The sequence below is a fragment of the Dryobates pubescens genome, chromosome 20 (genome assembly GCF_014839835.1).
Source record: "Dryobates pubescens isolate bDryPub1 chromosome 20, bDryPub1.pri, whole genome shotgun sequence".
Taxonomy (NCBI): Eukaryota; Metazoa; Chordata; class Aves; order Piciformes; family Picidae; genus Dryobates; species Dryobates pubescens.
In genome coordinates, this window is record NC_071631.1 from 12,052,265 (window position 1) to 12,078,777 (window position 26,513).

The 26,513-nt window shown below is 47.7% G+C and overlaps 1 protein-coding gene across 1 annotated transcript in view; it reads left to right on the forward strand.

The window, feature by feature from the left end:
* MAP2K6 (mitogen-activated protein kinase kinase 6) overlaps positions 1–26,513 on the forward strand; it is a 43,316-nt gene continuing 16,803 nt past the window's right edge. Inside the window, exons 1-3 of the mRNA XM_054170758.1 lie at positions 1–306; positions 24,395–24,461; positions 25,356–25,404. Of these exons, the coding sequence (XP_054026733.1) occupies positions 291–306; positions 24,395–24,461; positions 25,356–25,404 (132 nt within the window). The 5' untranslated portion in view covers positions 1–290. The remainder of the gene's footprint in view (positions 307–24,394; positions 24,462–25,355; positions 25,405–26,513) is intronic.

Below are 26,513 nucleotides of genomic sequence, written 5' to 3' on the forward strand. Positions count from 1 at the left end.
GCAGCAGGAGCCTTCCCCACCATTGCAGAGCGGAGCGGGGGGAGGACAACCCCCCGCCCTGCAAGCTGCCCTGCAGCGTGTGCAATTGCAGGGCCGCTCCCCCCACCCCCCCAACGCCCCCCCAGCTGCACCCCGCTGCAAGGAGAGCTGCTGCAGCGAGTCAGGACAACTCCCCGCTGCAGGAGGATTTGAGCGCTTGCAGTTTGCATCTTTGTTGCAAAACTAAGCTCCAGAGGAGAGGCAAGGCAAAGTCTTTTGTGCTCCCCTCCCCCACCAAAGCCAAGGGGACAATGTCTCAGGCCAGAGGTAAGGCTCCTGCTTCTCTTCGGGGGCAATTCTGCAGCCAGCCGTGCATGCATGTCCGAAAGTTGCATGCATGCAGTGTGGGGGATGATGCAGCTGCAGGGGTGAAGTTTGAGGCGTTGAGCGGCTGCAGTTGCATTTCCTGTTTGGTTGTGCGGCTCTGCAGGCGCACACACACCACACACACACACACAGCTCCCGGCAGGCAGGGCTGGCACTTCAGCTGTGCATTGACGTTGCTGGAATTCTTCTGCTGGGATCGCTGAAGCCCTTTTATTTTTGTTATTTTTTTTTTAATTTAAATTTTATTTGTATTTTTTAATTATTATTTTTCCTCGCTCTTTTTTTTTTTTTTTTTTTTTTTTTTTTTTTGCACAATCAGGGCAGCTAAGGAGGAGCAGATGCATGCATGGGGCTGCTGCTGCTGTGCATGTTGCATGTGCATGCAGCCTGCAGGGTGCATGTGGATTGCAGCTTGTTACACGTGAAAAAAAAAAAAAAAAAAAAACAAAACCAACAACCAACCCCAAAAAAACCCAACCAAAAAAAACCCACCCCAAACACCAAAAAACTTTTGGAGAAGTCCATGCAGCAGATGAAAGGTGAAACTTGAGTGGAGTTACCAGGAATTAAATATATACCTATGTTTCCATGGGGAAGTATTGTTCCTGTGCCAGGACTGAGATCATTTTCCACTGATTTCTCTCTCTCCCCTACCCCCCCCCCCCCTCCCACCCCTATCCTTTAAATATTTGGTAACTTTTGGTCAGAGGCAGCAGTGAGGTTTGGAGAGCAGGTCGCGTGCAGAGGATGTGCTTTATTTAGTACTTGGGATGGGGTTGGAGGGGTGTTTCTGGGCAGGGGACAACAAGGATTTGTAATTGGGGGTTTTATGGCCAGGTTTGATCTTTGCTTTGCAAAAACCATATATCCGTGGCACTTGGGGACATGGTTTAGTGGGCATGGTGGTGTTGAGTTGATGGTTGGACTGGATGATCTGAGAGGTCTTTTCCAACTTTAATGATTCTGTGATTATTCTGGAGTGGTTCTGCCTTGTGTGTCCTGCAAGAAGGGGGTGGGGGGTGAGTTGGAGGAGGTGGAGAATTCCATATTGCAAATATGCTGTGGGAATGCAACAGTCCCTGCAAGTGCAGGGTGAAGCATTGGGGGGTGGGGAGGTGTCAGGAGGAGCTGCTCCAGACATTCATTGTGAAAAGATGCACAGATGTCAGGGACTGGCCACAAAGATGCAACTTTTGGAGCTGCTTTGAAATGTTTGGCTTTGAGATTGCTGCTTGTCTCGTTGCATTTTACAGTTGGGGAGTGTGTGTGTGTCTGTGGGGAGGGTGAGAGACAGCTCATGGCCCAGTGGAAAAGCAGTTCCCAAACTGGGACTTGCTGTGTTTGGTGTCTCCCCACCCCCCTGGGAAAAAAAAAAAGACATTTGTGAAGCCCATGGCCTCCACTCTGAGCCTTGCTGGGAGGACATTGGAAGGAGGTGCTTTTGCAGCTCTTGCCACACAGTTTTCCTTTGTAAGAAAAATGTAAAGTTGTTGTATAATTTATTCCTAATTTGGGTTTGCTGCAGTCATCTTTTCCAGCCAAGCAGAGAATGGTCAAAGTTTCCAACAGAAAGAGCCAAGGAAGTTTGATAATGCAGAATTGAACCCAGCGGTGCCCTCGGCTTGCTGCTGCTCACAGGAGGGTCCCTGTGAGACCCATGGAGGGGCAGGTGCTGGGCAGGGAGGCAGCCACTTGCAGGGGGTCCCTTGAAAGCCTTGGGGTGGGAGAGCTGGATTGCATGGAGACAGTGATAGGCAAGGCCCTGTGCTGGTGACCCTGCAGGCCACCCTCCCAGGGTGCTGCTTAGTCCCCATGCTCACCAGCGCTGGCCTTGTCTGTCCTTCTCAGTACCAGGAAAATGGGAAAGGACAAGTAGCCAACCCACAAAACATGATCCCAATGAATGGCATCATTCTTGAGTCCCTTTGCTGTCCGTCTCACGCTCTGCAGTGCAAGTCTGTAAGCTGGAATTCCTTGCAGGGATAACTTTTCCAAGTTCAGCTGTTGGGGCTGAGGTTTTGCTCAGGAAGGGGTTTCAGCTCCGGGGTTTGCACCGGAGGTATCGTTCTTCAGGATGAGTTAAAGGGAGGCATCATCTGCATTTCAGGATCAGCTTTCATGTGTTGCACAGGAGGTTCCTCGTCAGCTTTCTAAAATACTGCACGGAGCTTCAGCCAGCTGCTGAGCTGCTGAGCCCTCTCCTGACTTTGAATCCTTTCCAAAGTTGTTCTGAGAATTTGCCAGAGATTAATTCTTTTTTTTTTTTTGACTGCTGCTTGCCAGGGGGAACATGTAATCCGGAGGGTTAGTCTGATGAGTCTCATTCCCTACAAAGAATCTCACCTAGTTAAGAAGGTAGAACTGCTCCTCAGACCCTACTTGTGCCATGTGAAGGAGCTGAGTTGCTCTGCTTTCAGCACAACCATAGCATGGGCTGTAGAAGGTAAAACTCTCCCTGGAGTTCAGAAATAGCGGCTTGATTCTGGCCCTTTCCATAGCAGAAACCAGCAAATGCTTCCAGCATCACGCTTGGAGTACTCAGCCACATTCCCAGTGCCTTGATGGACTCCCTAAGTCTTTGTGGTAAAAAAAAATCTCCTTTTCTGGAGACTTTCAAAACCCACCTGGATGTGTTCCTGGGTGGCCTGCACTAGGTGAACCTGCTCTGGCATAGAGGTTGGAGTAGATGATCTCCAGAGATCCCTTTCAACCTCCACCGTTCTGTGATTCCGTGAAAATACAGCTCCACTCAGAAAGACATCACTGGGTACAAACTCCTCCATCACCCCATTCTCTTTTCTAACACCATTCTCTCTCTTTTTTTTAAGTTGCAGAATAGTATGTTGAGTGGGATGGAGCAATCCACAGCAAATGATATTTCTCCAAGCACAGCTGGACCCTGCAACCCATTTCTCACTTCCAAAGAGGTGTCCACTCTGAATGAGTGGGAATTGATGTTAGTGATCATTAAGAAGAAGTTGAATTGTGGCCCAAGTATGGCCCATTTGGCTGTCATGACTAATAGGGTATTATTCTGGAAGAGAAAAAAAAAATAATAATGAGGAAGTCCATATTAATTACAAGCTAAATACAGTTTGTGGCTGTAAATCTGGGCTCCGGTGACAGCAGAGATATTCAAGAGTCTTCCGGATTCATTGTAACGGGAGAATATTTCACTCCTGAAGCCCACGGAGAAGCCAACCTGCAAATATGCAAATTTCTCTGTTGAAATCAGAAAAGGGAAGGGGGAGCAGTTCCCACCAGAGGCCTAATTCATAAATAGTGCACTGAAATGAGCTGCTTTTAGCTAAATATTGATCTCACACCCAATTCTTAGGGTTGTTTTTTTTTCTGCCGTTCCAAATGCAATTCTTTTTGTGCTCTAGCTGCAAAGGGATACTGAGATTATGAGAACCACATCCCACGTGGCACTGGCTGAACGTGTACCTATGGACTTTGACCAAAGGCCATGCACCTATTCAGAATGCTGCAGTTGATGTAAAATGCGCTTTTTTGTTTTGTTGGTTTTTTCCTCAGCTAGAAGTTCTCAGTGGAACCAATGCAAAGGCTAAATGATTGCTTTTTGCTTGTATTTATTTATTTATTTATTTATTAAATCCAAGGTAGCTGGCAGGCTTTTGCTGGTATAAAATTAACCCATGAGCAGCATGAGGCTCCTGTTGGTTGTGCAACGTGCAGTTTGCCTTGTCAGCACCACCTCAGCTCCTTGCCATCAGTGCACTCCCATGACATAGGCACTTGGCAAGGGCCTTTTTGAATTTGCTGTTTCACCCTGTTGCGTCTGCCACCTGCTCTGAGGTGGAGCCCCTGCTCCCTGAGATTGCTTGGGTTAAGAGGGGGCAAATGTTGATAAAGAGGTTTAAAAGTCTCATGCAATGCCATGCTGGAGAAATTAACCAGCGTGAGAAAGGAAGGAGGGAAGGAAGAAACCATGGGATAGAAAGTATGAGGCTAGAAATGTCTGGTGTAAGCCAAATCTCTGCTCTACAGAGCTGTGCAAGAGGAAACCGGTATACCCAGTCAAGATGCCTTAGCTGCTGTTTTGTTTCCCATTCCATCTGCATTGCACTGCAGATGTGTTTTGCTTGCAGTGCTGCTGGGCTGTGCAGGGAAGGAGCTCTCACCTCCTCCCCCCCCCGGCAGCTACACCTGGGCTGCAAAAGCCAGGCTGCTTTTCCAGGGTGCCCTGTCTCCATGTCACGACATGGCACAACAGCCAGGAGCATGCTGGTCAAGGTGGCCGCTCCCTGATGCTGATCAGGCTGCTGGGCAGGGACAGGAAGGCACAAGCATTTAAAAGCTCAAACTCTAGGAGCAATTACAGCAATAAAAGCAAGAAGTTGCATGGGAGAAAGGAGCAAAGAGTTGTTTTCTTCCCCCAGCTCAAAAAAAAGGAAAAAAAGATCAGGTTCATCACTGCCACAGCAAGTGGTGCTCATCTGTTACTGTAGTCACACCCTCCCCCAAAATAAAAGGGGGGGAGGGGGAGGGGAAAGGGGGGAAAGGAGAAAAAAAAAAGGGAGCTTCCTTTGGGGTGAATTCCCTCCTGTGACACATATGCAAGCTGCTGAGGTGAGGGAGATGATACTCAATTAAAACCACAGGAGTAATTTAGAGAGATGAGACACTTCATTCCTCCAAGATTATTGGCATCAATGGAACACAATTACCTGCAAGTCACAGGGCAGATTTGCAGAGTCTGTGCACTGTGGTTCAAATACACAAGATGACTATGAAGTTGCCTTCTCCCCCTCCAAAAAAACCAGCCCCAATACCTGCATTTGAAGTCACCTGTATATTTTCTCTTGCTGAAAAAAAAGAGCCTTAACAACACCTAGAGCAGCTTCTCAAAGGGATTTAAAACCCAACACATCTGGCACAAGCTCCAACCCCTTTTTTTTAAGCTAGAAAAATAGCATGGGAGGTTGGGAACACAGTTGGAGACCTCTACTGTGAATGCACTCAGAGGACCTCAGGATCTGTTTACCTTGATAATGGACATGATCATGATTTCCAACCCTTTCCTTGCCTTCACCCCATAAACTTGCATTTCTAATGCTCAGCCTGGCCACAGGTCTCCTCCTGCTCAAGGTGCAAAGCTCTCCATCCACAGGGAGCCAAAGCAGGGCCGAGGCTGATCACAGCTTCCCAAGGGTGGCAGAAGAAATTCTGAGTAAAGAAAAGGGCTAAAAACCAGAGCATGGAGGTGTCCATTGCTGTGGTCACTCGTGGTTTTTGGGGACAATTGGTGTATTGTATGAGTTGGCAGCACGGCCACCAGCAGCATCATTACACAAAGTGTTGAGTCACTCTCCAGTGGTTGGGTAAATTGCAGGACTGCTCATTTTAGATGTGGACAAAGCTATAATTAAAAAAAAAAAAAAAGAAAGGAAAAAAAAAAAAGCAGTAGCTTCATTAGCTGTAAAGGTACCCTAGCTCCCTTCCATAGGGCCTGTCTGGGAATAGTGGGAGATTAGCATTATCAGGTAGAGCAGCATTAGCAGGAAAGCAGATCCGGGACCCTGAAGCCGTGGTATTATGATCTGTGATGGCAAAGTGGTGAAGGCTGTTCCATATCTCCTCATTGTGCAAAACAGCATTTTGGTTTTTTCATTTGTCTTCCAAAATCACAAGATTCTGCACGTTGACAGATGTGAAAGGAACGAGTGTCTTCTTCTCAGTAAACTTGGCTCAGTGAAATGCAATTTGGAGAAGGGAAGTCTGAGACTCTCACTTGTAGAGGCTTTCTTTTGCCTAAAAGCCAAAATTAAAGCTTCCCTTCCCTTTTGAGCTAGAAATTCCAAACACCCAGTTGCTGTTTCAGAGGGTTTGTCCCACAATGAAAGTCTCTGGGATGCTAAAGCACTTCTGAATCATTACTTTACTTTAAAGATGTTGTGAGCAGATACTGCATATCATTTATGGAAGCTCCAAGAAGCCACTTCTACATCTTGAGTCTGCTGATGCTAGCACAGCTGCAGGTGAACATTGCTCTGGATTTGCATCTCATAGTCAAGTGGGGGCCCAAGTTTGTATGGGCATAGTGATAGCAGCATCCAACTGCATCAGGAGAGTGTTTGGGGTAGGACCTACTCAAGCCCCTTTCCCCACACCCTCCCCAGTTGCTGTGGGAGCAATGGCCATGGCTTGTTAGGCTGCTGGGAAAAACTGAGTGCAGTGAAGCCCAAGGAGCATTGTGCAAACAGCCTGAGGGAGCAGCCTCTGCAGCTCAGATAGAGTTTCATATTTGTAAGAAAGATTGCAGAGAGAGGAGGCTTTTTTGTTTTTTTTTCCCCCTTTCTGTTTGAGCAGGAAAACTTCACTGAGCAAAGCTGATCCAGTTTCTTACTGTTGCTGTTTTGTTAGCCTACTTAGCTTGCAATTTTATAATCGAGGCTAGATTTTCCTAGTCTGCACCCAAGCAGATGAAAAATCATTAGAAGAACTGAAGCCCAAGCACAACATCTACTTTGATTACACTCAGATGAAACCAGTGGAAAAAAGGAAAAAAAAACCAAACAAACCAAGCAAAACACAACAAAACACCACAACAAAAAAAACCAGGAAAAGTTGCAGATGAGATGCCAAAGATAAGGCAGCAACACAAAATAAGTACAGGAGTCAGCATTTGACTGTGTCTGCAGTGAGAGACCTTTAATGAAGGCTGCATCAGCATAGACTTGGTAGCTGCTTTTGAAGGAGAGTCTTTTTCTAAACCCAAACATGTAATTGCACTCAAAGAAACAATGCTTATCAGGGCCAAATGGCCTCAGAGCATCTCTGGCTGTTCTTGTCTCAAAGCCCATGCAGCATGCTTTGTTGCTGCTTTTCATCCTTCAGTAGGAGTCTGAGCCTGAAATTCTTCACGTGTATGTTTGCAGCAGGGTTTATTTGACACTCAAGCAACAGGTTGTATTGTAATACCTGCAGCTTCACCCTATGTTATCATTCCTCCTAAGAGTGCTTATTGCTTCTGCAGTAGTTCAAGGTCAGAGATAGAAAATGACTCAAAGAAGTGTTTTGTTGTTCTGACAGCTCTAAAGTAATGGAAGTCCCCATCTGGCAATGACAAACCTTCCCAGAAGTGCCAGCATCAAAAGGGGAGAGAGGACATTTTAAAAGCCAGCCCAGCATTGATCACTGACTTTCTTTCCCTGGACTTGCTCCATTGTATCTGCTCTCATCAGCTCTCAGCATCTCCCATCTCTCATACTCAGGAGCCCCAGTAAGAGCCCGCTAGACTTGCATGCTCACACAAGTACCTGCATGTCAGAGAGTGAAGTGTTCACTTACAAACCAGGGCACACCAGATGAGAAGGTCCTCTTGGCACCAGCCCTGCATGGAGAGTTTGTGCAGTGCCCAGTGCTGCCCTGGGCATCAGCTTCTTGTTCCAGGGCACTTCTCCAGCACTGGCAACTGGCACTCATTTAGAGGCACACTTTCCAGCTTTGATTTCAACACAGCCCTTTTCTTCTTCGTTTTCCAAACACCCCCCCACCCTTTTCTCCTAGGGCTGCTTTAATTGCCTGCAATTAGGGTCTCCAGTGCTGCAGAAGTATGAAGAAATAAAACCAAGTTTGGCTTTGTAAGGACTGGGATTGATATCTTCTTTCTAACAGCTGATGCTGTGGCCTTTTAAGTGTAAGGCTCTGATCACAGGCTTTCTGCATGCTACTGCCCCAGGGATCAAAGCACAGATACATGACATATAATGTCATTTTATTCAAGGATTGAAACACCTGTAGGAGCTGAGAAGAGCTGTCCCCTTCTTCCAGTTAGATGAAGGAAAAGACAGACTTTACATGCCGTCATCAACATGCCAAAACCCCTTTGGGCAAAGCCACGTCTTAAACAGATTTGTTTTAGCCTCAGCACTTAGCAAAAATGCTTCAACAGAAGTGCAAGCCACAGCACAGGGCTTTTGGAAGCCCTTATGAGTCCCTGAAGGTGCAGTGGGTCACCCCAGCCCTGCACAAGAAGGCCAAGGTCTGGCCAGCTGGTACTCTGGGACTCTGTGCTGGTAATGAGGCACAGACAGGGATCTGACCTTAATTTCTAAGTGCCGTGTGGATTTTGGAGCTAGCAACAGGACAGGGAAGCTGTAACAGTTTGCATCCTAAAGCTTAAACAGCACTGAAGTTTTGGCCACGGAGATGGACAGTTAACCTGCAGTCTCCTCTTGCAGGTTTCCTTCTCCTAAGAAAAAGCTGATACCAGTTAATGCAGAAGCTCACTCCCAGGCAGACCTTGGTACTTAACTGTACTAATTAAATGCTTTCAAAAACCACAAGATTGACCTTCACTGCATGCCCACAGTTTTTTCTCTCATTTAACAAGCAGAAGGTTGACAGAATAGCCTATTAAAGGAGAAGAAAGGCAATACACTAGATACTGTTGGTTTTTTTCCAATGTGTTTCAAAGTGTTTTCTGCTTTTTAACTATGAGAGATGGAAACCATAATCCCCTGATAACCTACCAGGAGATACCAGGCTGGAGACTAGCAGTGCTTGACTCAAATAAAGCAACAAAGTCTGATACAATGGCGAACACACTTAAAACTGAGCTTTATTCAGTTATAGCCCTGACAGCCACTATACATAAAGGTACTTCTGTAACCAGAGAGCCTTTCTGTGTGGTGTAGAGTTGTCCTTTGGGAGATCCCCTCTAACAACAACAGCAAAAAAAGAAAGTAAAAGCAATCAAGATAGACTCTCACTTCCTTACCTTTCCCAAGGACACCAGTAATTTGCTTATGGGCTAATAAAACTTGGAACATCTCTAGTAGAACTTGGATTCCTGCCAAGGAATCCGTTTCACAAATTAACTAAAAGACCAGATTGGTGAATTGTGTGAGGGGACATCACAAAACACTCCCCCCCCCCCCCCTTCCCCCCCTCCCCCTCCCCTCTCAAGCAGCATCTGAACTGGAAGGAGAGCCCAAAATAGTCCCTGGCAGCTGGAGAGGGCGAGACAGACGCTGCATTCAAAGATGATTAGTAGTAAGTTGCTTTCTGGAGACAAGAAAGCCTGAATTCGCAGCAGGCACTGTTTTGGCAGAGAGAAGGACCTCCGGGCTTGCAGCTTTCCAGGTCTTTGCAGGGTGACAGAAGGGGAACGTGCCCTCGCTCGTAACCACCTGAGCTCAGCAGCACGGCACGCTTCCTCCTAGCATGACTTCAGTTTCATTCATGTCATTAGGCAGCTTCCTTTGTAGCTTAGCATGTGATTTCCCCCCCCCCCCCCCCCCTTCCCTTTCCCTCAAAAACATTTGGTACTTCCCCCGCAAGAAATGAGAAGCTTTCTGTCTGATAAGAGGCTGGAACAGCTTCCTGCAATAGGAGCATTCCTCCTCTCGCTCTTCCTGCATAGACCTCAGAACAATGCCAGCACTTCCAGCATCAACAACCATTTACTGTACCTCGTAGCACAGGCATTCAGGGCCCATCCTGTGCAAGCATCATCCCCAGCCAGCAGCTCCTGCAAAGAAGAGAGCTATTTTTTTTGTCTTTCCAGGAGCTTGCTTTAAAAAGGCATTGCTGCAGCTGAAACCAAGGAGCAATCTGGGAGATTGAATCCCAGCCGATGCAGAGCAGCTGCAGCCAAGCAGGGCTCTCTCATTCGGACAAGTAGGGGCTGAAGGATTTTTTTTTTCCCTTTCCTCTTAAAAGAGAAGCTAAATAGGGTTGGTCTTTTGTGGGTTTTGTTGTGGTTTTGTTTGTTGTGTTTTTTTTTTTTTCCCCCCATGCTCTGATCTTGAAACAGCTCCTGCACGTGCTAAACTTGGAGTCCTTTAGCAGGAGTCAGTGGGACTGAATGTGCTTGGGCTTGAGCACACACATAAGAATTTACAAGGCTGGGGATGTATTTTGTCCTGGTTGCTAAGTAGGATGGACATTATGGATCTGCACAGATGATTTATATTACCCTGTTTTCTCTTGGCTTCTTCCCCCCCCCCCCCCCCCCCCCCGACCCCCCCCATTTCTGCTTATCTGTTCTTGCAGCTTATAAAGCAGGATGGTGTTTGCAGGCGGTTGTGTGTATAGCTGAAGCTGCAGCCCTGGACTTCCACAGGGAGTTCTGTGGAGGCTTTTACAGAAAGGTTTATAAAGGGAGTTCTGTATTTACAGCTCCTGATTTAGAAGGTTGGGTGGAGAGATGTAACCTGATGGGGTTTGATCCACGTGGACATATATGGCTAGAAAAAAGTCTGCCTAGATGTGTCAGGGACACTCTATTGGGGTGGGGGCAGAAAAAAAAGACAAGGCTCGGCTGTCTTCTGCCACGGCATTGTGCCATGATGGATTTCATCAGCATGTTTTCCATACTGAAATAAAATGGCATGATAGACCTTGGGGAAAGGCCTTTGGTTTTTACATACTGCTGGTTTTATTCCATGACGTACAAGCAAGTGTATGCTCTCAGCAGGTGTCTGGAAGGAGAGTTGCAAATTCATGCTCTGACCTGGCTAACAGCTGTTTGAACTTGAAAGAGCTTCCCTGGAAGCCCCCAAGAGCTGTGTTGCATCTTGCAGGCCTTCATGTGCGTGGCTTTGAGCTTCCTGAGCCTTCTCACGCGTCAAAAAAGTACATTAATGAAGTGGTTGCAGGACCAAGGCTTTATACTCATGGTTGGACCAGACTCACTGCAGCTGTAGCAGTGGTGGAGCAGGTCTGGCTCTTGTGTTTCTGCCACTGGCAGTTTCATGGAGCACTGTGCTGTTGCTAACAGTACAACCTGGGAGCAGTTCTTGTCCTGAAGCCTCCTTCAGTGTTGGGGTAGCTCCCAAAACTTCAGTGCTGGGGACCTGGATGGGTGCTGGGGCTCTGGCATGGGTTTGGTTTCTCAGTGTGAAGAGGGTTTTTCAAGTGGGACCTACAGTTTGCTGGGAGGCATGGCCAGCAGAGGGAGCATGAGTTGGTTCCTCCCATCTATGCTGTCCAGAGCTGTCTTTAATAACTTTGAGACAAACCCAGGCAAATAAACCCTTAAATAGAGTAGCAAAAGTGAGCTGTCTAACATGGTAGCACAACAGCAGATTGGCCAAAGCCTTGGAACGTGTTGAAAAGTTAATCACAATATTTGGCTGAGCCGTTACAAAACTTCCCTGTGACAATATGTTAAGGAAGGAAGCAGATCCTCTCCTTCCATGCCAGTGCTGTGGGTTGCTGCAGTGTTCTAAGGCAGGCAAACCTCCATCTGAGGATGCCACCAGATTTCTAATCAGCTCATCTGTTTTGGCCTGAGCTGTGAGTGAAGGATGGAGTGTAAGCTGCATGTCGCTGTGAAGGACATTAGGTACTGCTTGGAAATTCTTCTGGGCATTGTTTGCACCATGGAAGAGGAGAGCGGTCCTAACATTATCTTCAGTTTGGCACTTTGAGTTGAAACAAATGGTTGCCAGCTATCAAACAGGCCAGCACAAGCTGGGGACTGAAGGAATTCAGGCTGGAGGTGTCTTGTACAACTTTGACACTCCTTATTAAGTTCCTTCAGCCCAGAGGTGCTGTCTTCCTGAGGAGCACAGTGGATGCTAGTCCATGTGGTTTATCTCTGGACCTTCTGCAAGGGGTGAAAATACTCACTAAAGAAATCACAGAATCACAGGATGTTAGGGGTTGGGAAGGATCTCCAGAGATTGTCCAGTCCAACCTCCGCCCTGCCAAAGCAGGGTCACCCAGGGCAGGTCACACAGGAATACATCCAGGTGGGTTTTGAAAGTCTTCAGAAAAGGAGACTCCATAACCTCTGGGCAGCCTGCTCCAGTACTGTCCCCCTCACTGTGTCTCCTTGCGTTGAGGTGGAACCTCCACGTTCCTCTATTTCCATGGATACCCACCTTTGGCTGCAAAAGTTATTGATACTCCATGGCTCAGAAAATGACCAAATCAATGAGCAATTCTCTCTCTCTCGAACATAAATTGCCTGTTTTGTCCTAAGGTGGTTTTACTCAGGAGCAGAAAATGCTAACCCCAAGTTTTCTGTGCAGCAGAAGGTGGCTGATAGCGGTGGAGTTTAAATGTCCAACAGCTACAGTATGCTGAACAAATTAAATCTGTGCTTGGTAACATGAGACTTGCTGTGGCTGCCTGAGCAGCCAATTACAGAAATGAACCCCCACCTCAGATTGCACACTGTGGTATCGATTGGATTTTATCCTGTCCTGCTGTGAGGGTGGTGACACCACCACGGGTGTCCCACAGACGAGGCATGATTCTGCTCAGTGAGCAAAAGCATCTCTGCAGAAATGGGGCTGCACCAGCGTCTGAGGAGCAGTAGTTCCAAGCTGAAGGACGGACAACTGTGTACTTTCCTTGGGTCAGGGACACCCCAAAGGGACAGTTTGCTGAGATGCCCAGGGGACTCCTTCCTGGCCCATCACACCCTCCTGGTTTAGCACAGACCTGCTTGTCCCATATGGAAGCCTCCAGACTAATTTTTGGCTGAGCAGTGCTTGTCTGTGAAGCAATGATGAGGAACCTGCAGCCTGGCTGGCACCACTGCTTGCAGAGGGACTTGTGCCAGTGTCTGTGTGGGTTGTCCCTTCTGGTGGGTACGGCAGAGAAATAGGCTGGAGCCTGCAGCTGGGTACCCAAGGGACAGATGCTTGATGTAGCTAAAGGCTAGGACAACAGTCTGGCAGAGCCTTTAGTTACATGTTCCTGCTCAGCCTGGCACTTCAGACAGCTCTAATAGGAATGTGTGTTCCCAGTAAGCACGTGCTTAAATGTAAGCACCATCGAGACACAAGAACCTTCAGAGCTGGAGCCGCAGGCTTGAATTGGGCTTTTGAGTCTGCAGCACAGCAGAAATCAGCAGCGGGTGGAAATGTCACCTTCCTTTTCCAAAGCAATTTGCATTTCCCCAGGCTGGCAGCACATCTGACAGCTCTGAGACGCCTTGGCTTTGAGAAAGTGTGGTGCTGATGCTGCCAGGGCGGCTGCCCCTTGTCTGCTCTGCTGGGTGCACAGGTTTGTCACCCCTTGGCATGCCGGCAGCTGGCACAGAGGCAGGAGCCCATCTGTTTTTTCCAGGGGAGATGAAGCTGTGAGGTCCTTCACCAGTCATGATTCTTTAAAAACACTTTGCAGAACCCATGGATTTCCTAAAATCCCAGCTGAATCAAGCACATTGTAGAAACCTGAAAACCAAAACTGCATCTGGAGGGAGACCTTGCGCAAAAAGGTGTCTGTAGGTTGTCTGGCACAGAGGGGAGCTTATTGCATTGAGTAGGCTGGGGGGGTTCAGGCTCTGGGCAACAGTGGGGAAAGGAGATGGGTGCTTTTTTACTGTGTCAGGTTTTCCAGGGAGCAGTGGGATTGGGAAGTGGGGGGATTTAAGGCAATTCCTGCTCCCCCCATGGCTGAGGCAGACAGGGCACCTGCTTTTATGCTGAGTACAGAAGACTTGCTGCTGCCTGCTCGGTGCTTGTCTGGGAAGTTGGTCAGAGCCTTGTAACTGTGTGTGGGCACTGACTGGCCTTTCCAGGTGAAACCTTGGTGGATAAAGGGAAGTAAAACCCCAACGAACAGAGTTCCCAGGGGTGATATACCCAAGCTCACAGGCAAAGCTGCACCATCCCCACTGATGCATTGGCCATGGGAGCTTCAACCCTTCATCCATGGGGCTGCATCACTCTGGAGCAACAACCAGCACAGCAGAGCCTGCCCATCCCTTTGGAGACTTCATAGGAAGCTGTGACTGTAATGAGGAGCAGAGCCCACCCCACCCTCCACGCAAGGGCAGACCCAGGGCATGAAGCTTGGCTGTAAGGCTTGGGTTAAGGTTTGCACACCATGATGCATGAACATTTGGAAAGCTCTTCAGTCTCCTGCCTGTAGTGCTCCGCTTCTGCTGCCTGCGGGCAGGGGAAGTGTCCGTCCTTCTGCCCACGTGGCCCCCCATGCATGGGCAGCCACCCACCTCCTCTGGGGCTGCTGGCAGGTGCTTCTTGGCAGGGAGAAAGCAGAAATGAAGGTAGCCACAATGAGAGTGGCCTCGTCCTCCAAATCCTCCTGCACAAAAGCCCTTTTGTTCCCCGGGTGAATTCCAAGAGCTTTTCTCCAGTTCTGATTCCAGCAAACTCCCACTACAAGCAGACAGCTGAGGGTCTGGAAACAAAGCAGCAACTAAAGGAAAAGAGGTCCCTCATGAAAATGCCCATGAGGGCTGGAGGGAGGCCCTTGACAGGCAGCTTCCCTGGCTTGCTGTTCCTGTGGATTTCCTAGCTGGAGATAAGCGGCAAAGAAAATAGGCTCTGGGATGGGGAGGCAGTGGACCTTGACAGAGAGAAAATACGGGCTTGATTGGTGGTTTATTGGTGACTGCAGGGAGTGAGTGCCCCTGCTGCTCACCTCCCCAGAGCTCCACTGCTGTGATTTCTCATGATAATGGGGGCAAAGGGAGAGACCACAAAGCTCCCAAAGGCCTCTGTTTCTCCGTGAGATCCCTGCAACCGTCATGTCTCTCCCAGAGCAACAGGAGGATGCAGATGCCCAAATGCTGGAGGTGTAAGAGCCCCATGAGGGTTGTGACCTGCTCCAGTGGCCACGAGGAGCAGAAAACAAAGTCCTTTTTGGCATCACTTGGACCTCAGTAAGATTTCTCTGAGCTGTTGTGTGCTTTTGGCTCTCACAGCCTCAGGTTGGACAGCTGCAAGTGATTTGCAGGATTTGGGGGTGTTTGAGGTGGTGCCACAGAAGGAGAGGAGTGGAAATGGTTTTTCTCTTGTGTGTGATGAGGAGAAGGCTTGGTTGCACCCATGAAATTGAGCTGATGAGTGGAAAAATAGCTAGGCAAAGCAAGGTGAGAAGGAAGGAAAAGGCTTGGATCCCTGTAGGATTTCTATCAGCCTGTGGGAGATGGGGACATGTACAGGCACTGAGCTTTGTGCTTTGTGGTGTTGTGGATGTGCCTCCACAGTGGTCTCTGTGTCTCAGCCAGTCTTCACCTCCAAACTGGTGCTGGGTGGTGGTGTCCCACAAAACCTACTGGAAGGTTTCTGCACCACATGATTACCCCAGTGCTCCCTGCAAGCTCTGATGGACTAGAGCTGCAGTGGGGCTCAGTTTTGTTTGCTGGGAGATTACAGAGGGCTACAGTTACCCAAAAGCTGTACCAGCTCCTTGCCCCCTGCCCGGAGTCCCTGCAACCCTGTGTTCAGGACGTGTCTTAGCACAGGGTCTCATGTCTAATCTCTATCAAAACGTCTCTTCCTCTTCACACTTGGGAGATCTTAACTCTTCTAAAATTTCAAGATGCACATTTCCCAGAGTGACAAACAGACTCTCACAACCAAAATCTGCAGACAGATAAGAAATAGCATCCCTCTGGTCTCTGTATTGACACAAATAAACAGGGCAGCCTGCAGCCCTTTTGCAGGATGTGTTAAGAGGAAAATGGACAGAATAAAAAAGGTTTGCCCGAGGCAGGAAATTACCTTCAAAATTGAATTACTGAAATACAGAGCTTATTGAAAGGCAGGCAAATAGGTTCTGATATTTGCACAGTTTGGTGACATTTCTCTGTGTTTCTGCACTGTGGGATCCAGAGATTAGTCTGCTGGAGTCTTTATTGCAAAGCTTTGTGCTTCGCCTTCCTCCAGTGTTTTGTTCTTGTGCTGCTCAGAGCTTCACCACCAAACCATCTCCTGCTGGAGGCCAATCTTGAGGCAGGCGCAGAGGGCTGACCTTGTGATTTTACCTTGCAGTGAAGCTGAAGATCTTTGTCTCCACTATGTTTTTGCCTCAGCAGAGCAGAGCTACGTCAGCTGCCGTGAGTTGCGAATGTTCTTGCAGCCCTGAGACTGGAATAACCCTGACCTGATCCCAGCAGAGGTTGCACAACCTTGGCTGCCTGCTTTGTTAGCTGCACCTATGTGGTTCCTTGCAAAAGCCCTGCTGCTTTGGTTTGCGGCCTCTCCTGTGCTGGGGTTATTACAGGTTGCAGGATTGAGTCAGAGGAGCAGGCTGAAAACCCTGGGGCAGCTGCTGACCTGGCTGGGTTCTGGGGCATGGTCGCTGACAGGGCAGGACAGGGAATTGCATTTCCAGCATTCTGGGTGCTAATGAGATTGGCAAATAGTTTGGGATCAGCCAGTGTGTGGTCACTGGGTGAACTGTGCCCAGGCCATGGCATGCCATGCTCTTCTTAGTGCATAGATCATAGAATTGTTTCAGCTGGAGAAGCCCTCTTAGATCATCGAGTCCAGCTGTCAGCCTAACACCACCATGGCCATTAAACCATGTCCCAAAGTGCCATGTCCACACATTTCTTAAACACTTCCAGGGATGGTGTTTCCACCACTTCCCTGGGCTGCCTTTTCCAATGCCTGACCACTCTTGCAGGAAAGAATTTTTTCCTGATACCAAACATTCTTATCTTCAGGAACCTTGGGATTTTTAATGGTAGGTGAATGCAGCATCATCTGCTCATGTGTTGTGCCAGCAGTTCAAGACTACCTGCTGTGCAGCTTTCCAGATGGAGATGCAGGGGTTTCTGTCTCTATTTTCATTGCTCTGACTGAATTTGTAAAAAAAGAAAGTATCCATCTCTGGGCAGTGGCACTGAGATCATCTCCTCTTTGCCAAAGCAAATTTGGTTGCTCATGGGGTGAGGTGTTGGCTGGTTGTCTCTGGGAGGTGTCTTCAGAAGCTCCCCCTCCATGTGTCTCAGCCATTAATCAGAGCCAGAAAGGAGAGGCAAAGTGTGAGAAGTGACTCAAGAGCTCTGTTTAGCCTGCTGGCATTTCCAGGCTTGGTATGAAATGAGATTTAGATATCTGGCTTTTGGAGAAAAGCTTCAGGAGGAGGAGTGGAGGACTGGAGAGTTTAGAGGCAATTTTGGGCTGTCTCCTTGGGATCTCTTGCGTCTTTCAGGCATGTCCTGATCCTGGTACACGCTGGGAAAAATCCATCACAGTCATGCAAGTGTGCTTGCCTTTCTAACTTCTTGTCTCAAAATGTGGTTTATGGTTTGAAAAACAACCCAAAAATAAGTAGTGCTTCAACTGTTGAGACATCAAAGTGGGAGCTGTAGTGTGGACATGGGGCACAGTCAAGGGTCTGGCAGCAGTGATGGTGTGCTCAGACCTGGATGTGCAATGACCACCAAACGAGCCAGAAGCAATGTGGCACCAAAACAAGAGGCAGAAAACCCAGACCTGGGAGACATCTCAGCCCCATGACCACAGCAGACTCGGCTCCCTCCTTCTGAGAAGCCCTGAAATGAGTTGTTAAGGAAACAGGTTTCAAGTTTGCTGTTTCCAAGGAGTTATTGCAAACAACCACAAGGGAAGACACAGATAAAGGACTTGCAGGAAACATCCCTGTCCAGCACAGACCATGTACCACGTTCTTCCTTGGAGCATTTTTGTTTGCCTTCAGCTGATCCAGTTGCTTGTGGCAGTGTTGGAGCAGCCAGGGCTAAGGAGAGAGCAGGGGAATTGTTTTTTGGGAGGCAAATAAAGTACAATATCCACTTCAGCTCTTCCCTTGGCCTTTAGTTGTAACTTCAGCAGGTTTTAAGAATCTCTTGCACATTAAATTCTTTTTCTGTGGCTTAATGAGGGGTAGGAAAGCAGATTTCCAGACCTACTTCCACATCATTGGTGCTTAGTGAATGTCTGGCTTTTGGTTTTCTCTGGAAGCTTAAGCTGTCCATACACAAACTGGATCATGGAGTCAGCTCAGCCACTTGCCCAGGCTGTCCCTGGCACATCACACTGTGTGGTTTTATACAGCTTTACTTGGGGGTTACCAAGACACACAACCCAACAGTGGAGGCAGAACTGGTGAGAGAGCTTTTCTCATGCTTCTCCACCCCAGCCACCAAGCCACTGTCACCAACACCAGCCTCCTTGTCACCCGCAGATGTGTCCCAAAGACATTTACATCAAAAAGGCATGGTCTGACTCCAGGCTTTGTCTGCCTGGATGGCAAAATTTAAAGGCTTTCACACAGATGAAGCCTGTGGGAGGAGGAAGGTGGTGATGGAGCAGGCACTGTGGTCATGGCTGTGGAGATTTCACAGCAACCCATGGGCGGGCAGCGGAGGCTACCTCTGGGAAGTGGCTGCTCCGGAAGATATATTTGTGCTACTAAAACCGTAAGAAGTGGATGAATTTACACTCCTTTGTGTTTGCTCTCTTTGACTAGGACTTCATTTCTGTCTCAGCTGGAAGAGGGCCAGCTGGTGCAAGCAAGTCCAGGTACAGCTCCGGCAGCATGGCTTCTCCCCCGGAAGCCTCCTTTAAAATAGGCTTTGTTATCTGTGTGTGGTTTAATCCTTAAGCAGAACAGTTTGGCAGAGAGTCTCGGGTGCCTTTGCTCAGTGCCTGTTGTTTAGTCTAGGGGTGATGAGGATTTGACTGTGGGGATGCCAGGAATGCATCCGGCCTTCCTGCTCCCCTCAGGCTTGGCTGGGATGTCCCCAGTTGTGGGATTCCTTGGTGGAGAATGGGATTCCCTGGTGCGCATAATGGAAGGCTTTTCCCCCTTAGAACTGGTGAGTGGTGATGATCTGTTGCTGGGGCAGATAGCTGAGGACTGAAGGAGATGGGCAGGTCCCTCACCAGCCTTTGAGCTCTGCTGTGTGCGAAGACGGGTTTGTACCCAGCTCTAACCATTATGTGTGCTTTAACCTTTATAATTGGCAAGAAGAAATCATAAACATGTGAGATGATCTTTTACACATGCTGGGTTTTTTTAATTCCCCTTCTTCCATCCTCTTGTGGTTGCTGCATCTTCTACAGCAGCGGTTTCTCCAAGTGACCCTGCTCTGCCCTGGGTGCCATGAGCAGCTTTCAAATAACCTCAGTGTTTGTGTGCCTGCGTCCAGACATGTTAAAAGGTGAAGTTCTCGGAGCTTTGGGTATTTCCACTTGACTTGCAAGGCTTTAACTTCTCTTTGACAGCATCCAGGCTGGAACTGGGCTGTGTATAAGAGGTGCCCTATGCAGTTGAAGACCAAGTCTTTGCTTGAAGAGCTGTCTCCTGCTGGGCAGTTCCAGGGCATCTAGGACAAAAAAAAAGTTGCAAGAACTCTCTCAATTTGGGGTTTGCACCTAAGCCATAGACACAGATGCTTTCCCACTGCAGAGTGGGTGCCGTGACACTTCTGTGTCAGGTGAGACATTCAAAACCTGCCTCGACATGTTCCTGGGTGATTTACTTTAGGTGACCCTGCTCTAGCAGAGGGCTCGGACTAGATGATCTTCAGAGGTCTCTTCCAACCCTAAGCGTTCTGTGATTCTGTGAGTTGTTGGCTGTGCAGCTGTGTGGTGCAGGGCTGTCCTGCAGAGCCCATGAGAAGTTAATTCACTCTTTTGTGGGAACACACCAAGTGTTTCCATTTTGCCCTCATGTTAGGGGTGGGACTTTTGCTTACAACAGTAGAGTACAGCTGATAGGGGAAAAGCAGATCCAAATGGCTTTCAAAACCTTTCAAGAAAGCAGACAAAATCCTTGGGAAAGGCAGGAATAGTAAAGGAGCCTCTTTTATCTCTTAAAAAAAAGTGGGAGAAAGAGGCATTCCCTGCCTGTGAAATCCTACCAGCAAATTACATGCTGAAGAGTGTTACTTGGAAGAAAGTGTTGCTCCATGGCTATTGAACACAGCTTTAATAACAAATTGTGGTGAAGACAGAACTGGTTAATATCCTTTGAAGGAAATGGGAGCTTTTGTGGTGAGGAATCATTTACTTTGGATTAGATCATAAAAAGATTTTCACTGCAGTGAAAAAAAAAGGCTGGAGAGTGGGGAATGGGATTTTCCTTCAGAAGTAGAAGTTTATTTTCTGTTACAGCCTATGTGGGTAGCGAATTCCTCTGTCTCCCCTTTATTATTCTCTGTTATGCTTCCTACCCTTTTGCTGTGAAACTTTGAAGTTTCCCTTTTTTCCATATGGATATTCAACACTACCCTAATTGAAAGGGGCTAAGCAACATTAATCTCTCTCTACGCCCTGTCAGTGCTGGTGGGAAGAGGTTAACAAGCGCGTTGGAAGTTGTATTTTTCTCCCCTCCCTCAGGAATTGAGTTTAAGACCTTCACAGGGAAGTGTTTAATGTGTTTTCATTAAGTCAAGGTTTTCTTTTTCTTGTTACAGTTTTGCTTTCAGACCTCAGCATTGACTTGCTTGGGTTGGTTTAGGCAGTGCCCGTGCAGAAGGCACGTGGGATGGGTGGCTGGGTGCAGAAGGTTGCAGTGGTGCTGGAGCTAATGTTACTTCTCTCAAGTGATCATTGAAGGACAAGAGGAAATGGCCTCAACTTGTGCCAGGGGAGGCTTATATTGCATATTAGGAAAAAAAATTATACCCTGAAAGAGTGGTCAGGCGTTGGGCACTGGGAACAGGCTGCACAGGGAAGCGGTGGAGTCACCAACCCTGGAGGTGTTCAGAAAACATGTAGACATGGCACTTCAGGACATGCTTTAGTGGGCATGGTGGAACTGATGATCTTGGAGGTCTTTTCCAACCAAAACCATTCAGTGATTCTAGGATTCTGTGCTTCCTATGAGGCTCTTGCAGGCGCTGCCCCCATAAGGCTTGGAGAGACAAGCATTTTGCATGCTGTAACAAAGGGGGCTCAGAAACTTTGCCTGATCCAGCTGAGAGGCGTGAAATTGCCTGATGACAGCCTGGGACTTTCATTAAATAATCATGGGGTGAGCTGCAGTGCTGGGGTAACCACTGTCCCCATCAGCTGATCCCACAGGAGCTGTGGGTGCTGCAAGTGGCAATTCCATTTGCAATCCCTTCTCCTGGTGCTGTAGTGGAACCCCTGTTTTATTCTCGCTGCTGTTGTTGCTTTCTTCTTTCTTGAAAAGAAAACCCCGAAGAATGTTAAGCTGTGCCTGTGTCTTGGCAACTCGAGTACGTGAACAGATTGTGCTTCAAAAAAATGGCAGAGTTTCAAAATATTGTATTCTGTGAAGAAGAGACAAGGCAAATAAACTCCCCAAAGTGCAGATTTTATTTCACCAGAAGGCAGAAGGCTTTTTAATATTTATTTGGACTTGGCATTTTGCAACCTAGTTCTTCAGCTGACACCACTTGTGAACCGTGATGGGATTAAATGCGGTGCAACCAGTTCTGGTTTGGGTTCAAATTAGGTTTCATTTCCAGGGGGTTAGTTTTCACTCTCCCAGAACTGCCTGTGAGCAGGTTCCCGAGGTTCAGGTACAGCACGGTTTGAGCAAGTAAATCCATGAAGGGAAAGAAGGAAAGAAGAAAGCAAATCTGTGCTCATTTCTCTTTTGATTTTGGTTGCTGTGCCATTGCATCAGTGTGGATGGGTGGTTGATGTGTAGAAGGGTGCCAGGAGATGGCTGGGGAGTGTTAGTAGGGAGAATCACAGAATTGCCTAGATTGGAAAAGACCTCTAAGATCATCAAGTCCAATCATTAGCTTCACACTGACAAGTCCTTGACTAAACCATATCCCTAAGCACTACTACTACACCTCTTCCATATCTTCAGGGATGGGGACTCCACCGGGGTATGAAACTGTTCCAATACCAGGCAATGTTTTCAGTGAAAAAATTCTTCCTAATATCCAAGCTAAACTTCCCTTCACTTGTTACTAGAGTTCAGTTTGAGAGTTCAAGAGGCAGTTCCTGCTTCCATGGGCGAGTTGGTGAATTTCTGTGTCTTGATTTGCATGAGCAACATAAGGATGAAGGCAGTGCTTTCCTTGTGCCTGTGGTTGCCTTGTTTGCCTGGGCTGCAAGAGGGTGCAGGCAGGTTTTTGGAGGCAGAGAGGTCATTGGGATAGCAGACTTAGGAACTGCTAGAGAAACTATTTTTGTTTGCCTGCACTGCAAGACCTGTATTTTTGAGATTCCTTTATGAGCTAAGGCATGAGAACATCAAGAACACTGTTGCCCACTTAGCATCCTGTGGGAGATGGTGTGCGTTTGGCACAGCTTGGGCAAGAGGTGGTATCTAGAGCATCTTGCAAGGCAGGGCTTGCCTCAGTTGTGCCTTCTAGAGACCTTTGTAGTACAACCAAGAAAACTAGAAGGAAAAGGGTCAAAGACCAGCTCTGCTCATTGTAGAAACTCTTCCATTCGTTCTTTACAGACCAGCTTATAACTCTTGGGAAAACTGAGAGCTGTTCTTCATGCTCCTGAGTGACCTTGCTTCTTAGACTTTGCCTTTTCTATGCTAAACTGGAAGCTTCTTGGAGCAGAGTATTGGCTTCTTCTTATTTTTTCTTTCTTTTTTACCTTTTTTTTTCTTTCTTTCTTTTTTTTTTTTTTTTACCCCCTCCTTGCAGCCCTGTAGATGTCTAATTACCTTAGTGAGTGTGCACAGTGGCTTTTCCCACAAGGTGTCAGCTGGGTTGTCACAGCCTGTGCCAGCCTGGAATGACTCTTTGCCAACAGGAACCAGCATGATCTTGACTTTTGGAGCAGGCACAAGGGAAAAGAAGAGATTAAAACCTAACACGATTGGCAATCTGGATTGACTAATTGCTTTAAAAAGGTAGTTTTCAGTTGTGGGTGCCTGCACTTTGATCTAGCACCCCTCCAGCACTGGGATGCACAGACATCTGTTGATGTGGGCTTGTGTTAAGAGGAAAAACAAACTCAAACTTGCAGAGATGAAGTCTGAAAGAGAGTGCTGGGAACAGAGAGCAAACTTCAGGCTTACAAGAATCATACAATCCTAGAAGGGCTTAGGTTGGAAGGGACCTCAGATATCATCTACTCCAAGCTCCTCACCATGGGCAAGGACACCTCTCAACAAGACTCAGCTGCTCAAAGCCTCATCGAGCCTGGCTTTGAACATTCCTAGGCAGGGGGCATGCACAACCTCCCTGGCAACTTATTCCAGAGTCTCATCACCTTGGTCCTGCAGAACTTCTTCCTAAGCTCCAGTCTAACCCTGCTCTCCCTCACCTTCAAACCATTCCCCCTGGTCTGGTCTCTAGACACCTTTGTGAAAAGTCCCTCTGCAGCCTTCCTGTAGGATCCCTTCAGCTATTGGAAAGCAGCTCTGAGGTCTCCCTGGAGTCTCTTCTTCTCCAGGCTGAACAACCGCAGCTCTCTCAGCCTATCCTCATAGCAGAGGTGTTCCAGCCCTTGGATCATCTTTGTGGCCTCCTCTGGACAGACAGTCGTAATGATCTAAATCATTAGCTTTAAAATATTTCACGCCTAAATTAGATGCTTGTGCTGGTTTTGTGGGACCAGGGCTTTTATTGCACAGCCAAGCAGCCAGATGTTTACCTTGGGGTTTTGGTGACATGACTTATGTTTTCAGGTTGTTTTATCCATGAATTCCAAACCCTGTGCTGAAGTGGAGCTGTATATGTTTAGTCATAAAAAGGGTCTTGTATTTCTCTAGCCTGCCTGGCTCTTGTTTCTGCCAGCTTGGACCCCTTTTACAGTAGAGCCTGCATTTGAACTGCCTCAGAGCTTGAGCTTCATCCAGCTCAGAAAAGCTTGCCTGGTCAGTGTGAACAGAAACAAATGGCTTTGAAGCCTGCAAACTTAATTCTGCTTTATTTATTGTATTTCTACTTTGCTGCATTTGCACTGCTTTATGATGACCAAGAGGTGAAACATGCATTTAAGCAGCATCAGAATCTGATTCTGGACTTTCAGATTCAATCTGAGAAAACCCTGCCAGGGCTCACAGTTATGTATCTGGAATAGTTTAAAATCCAAGAAATGTTTTAAGGGATCCTGCATGGGTAGGGCTGATGAAGGAGAAATACCTTTCACTTTGCATGTTCACATGGGCTGCCCTTGCCAGAGCTCTTGCCTGTTTTCTGTACCAAGTTGGCAGCCAAGACCTTGCAGGTCTAAATGAAGCGTTCCTGAACAAAGGCACTTTCTGTTTGAACTCTCTGCCCTGAGTCCACACCAGCAGCCTGTTAGGGCATTTATGCTAAGTAAGGTCAACAAATATAGACAAGCTGGGCTTTGCAAATGAAACCCAGAACAACAAGGACAACAACAAAAACACCTTCCTTTAATTCTGACACTTTTGTGTTTCGCAGGCAAGAAGAGAAACCCTGGGCTGAAAATTCCTAAAGAAGCATTTGAGCAACCACAGACAAGCTCCACGTAAGTCTGCAAATACTAAAGCAGAAGAAAAAGAAAACCACAAGCCCCAGCCGCCTCCCAGCCTTTGCTAGTGTCTGTGATGCCCTGGCCAGGGGACAGTGGCTTATCGTGGCCAGCACCTGGGGCTTGTGCCTGCAGCTCTAGGATAATGAGGATCCTTCACGAGGAACAGTTAAAAAATGCCTGCAGTAATTCAGGCACCATTAGGGAGGATTTACCAGCCCTTGTGGTTGTCTTGTGGCCCCAAGGTACAACCGGCTTACAAATATGGGCTATAACTCAGCCCATCACTCTCTCTACCCGTTACTGCCCCTGGTACATGACTCATGATATGCCCAGGAAAAGCTAAAACCAGAGTGGGCACCTGATTTTAACTGGTGTGGCACTTCTGCCACCCACTGTGAGTAATACGAGGTTGATCAGGGCATGAAAATGCATCTCCTTCCCTGCATCCTCAACCTTGCAAAAGAAATACCTCTGTTTTGAAGGTAATTTGTGCAACTCCAGCCTGCATGGCTTTCTGTTGCTTCCTTGAGGATTAGGCTGTGAACCTGTGCTGTGTGACTTCGGTAATCATTTACAGTGCTTTTAGACCTTTATGCCTGCTGAATCTGTGTTTCATAGAGGCTGGCAGAGATTTGGTGCTTGGCACTCAGCTTGCCTTTCATGGTGACTCTCTTTGGGTTCCTGGATGAGGAATGCCAACTCCAGCAGCTTCTTCCCTGATTTTCCTGGGTCTTGTCTGTATTTGCAAAGCTAGGAGACTGGTGAGGCTGCTCAGGGCTGTGAGGGCTGGTGGTCTGGAAGTGTGAGGGGATGGTTAGAGGGACATTCACCCAGGGAAAATGAATCTTTGGAAGGAGCATCACATCTTTTCCCTTTTCTCTCCTGCAGGCCACCAAGAGATCTAGACTCCAAAGCCTGCATCTCTATTGGAGAGGAGGTAAGACTGGGAGTTTTAGTGAGGAGAAGACCCTGGGGACAGGTGACCATCCTGCAATGGCTGCTGTGGTGCTGGCTGCTTGTCCAGGCAGGCTGCTTGTCCAGGCAGGCTGCTTGTCCAGGCAGGCTGCTTAGGGGATTGCTTAATTTCAGCCAAAAGAAGAGGCAGGTTTATAAACACTAACTAGTTAAACATTGTGGTCTGTGTTGCATGACATGGGAGGTGGTCCCTGGATGAATAAAAGCTAGAGAGAGCCTGGCTGGGAGCTTGTGTGAGCCCTAAACAGTCACCTTCAGTATTAGAGAGCCAACCACCACCTGACATTTGTGCTTCTCCAGCAAGGGCTCTCTGCATGGGACTGATGGCACAGGGCCAGCTGCAGTGTGACCTACTGCCTGCCACTGCTCAGATGAACGTGCCCCTAAACCTCCATCCTTTGCATCTCATGACACCAGGGTCCCCTTCGTGTTTTCCACCTTGGAAGTTCCTTCCTTGCCTCAGTAAGATGCAGCTAATCCCCTGGAAATAACGATTATGAACCCAGAGGATTGCTGACAGCAGATTTTACTCTCCTTTGCAGTTCTTTTGCTTGATTTAAAGCCTTAATCCAAAGTATTTCCCTTTGATAATATTGAAGGTCTTCTCATCAGAAGTCTAACTCCTGTCCTGGAAGCAAATCCCTCAGACAGCATGGAAACCAGTTCACCTGAAGTTCTCAAAACCCAGAGAGGAATAAACAAACCTGAGGACAGCTGTTTTGATAGGAGAAAATGGCACAGCAGCTTTCATAAAAGCACTTTAAAAGTGGGCAATAAATTTATTAGGTGCAGAAGATAGGCCTTGGTGGCAGCAAGTTAATTTATGAAGTGAAATGCTAATCCAGTGATGTTCTCTAGTGTCTGTCTTGGGATGCTTCTTTTCCTTTTTCTTTTTCATTTTGGATTTTGTATTTTCCCTGGCACGAAGCAGAGGCTGGAACGTGGAAAGAGTGTGAGATGCCTCTGGAGCAAAATGGTGTGGGACTGAGGCAGAGAAAATGCCTGCTGCTAGAGCAAGCTCCTGCTCCAAGAAAATCATTTCTCCCCAGCAGTCCTAGGGATGAGGAAAAG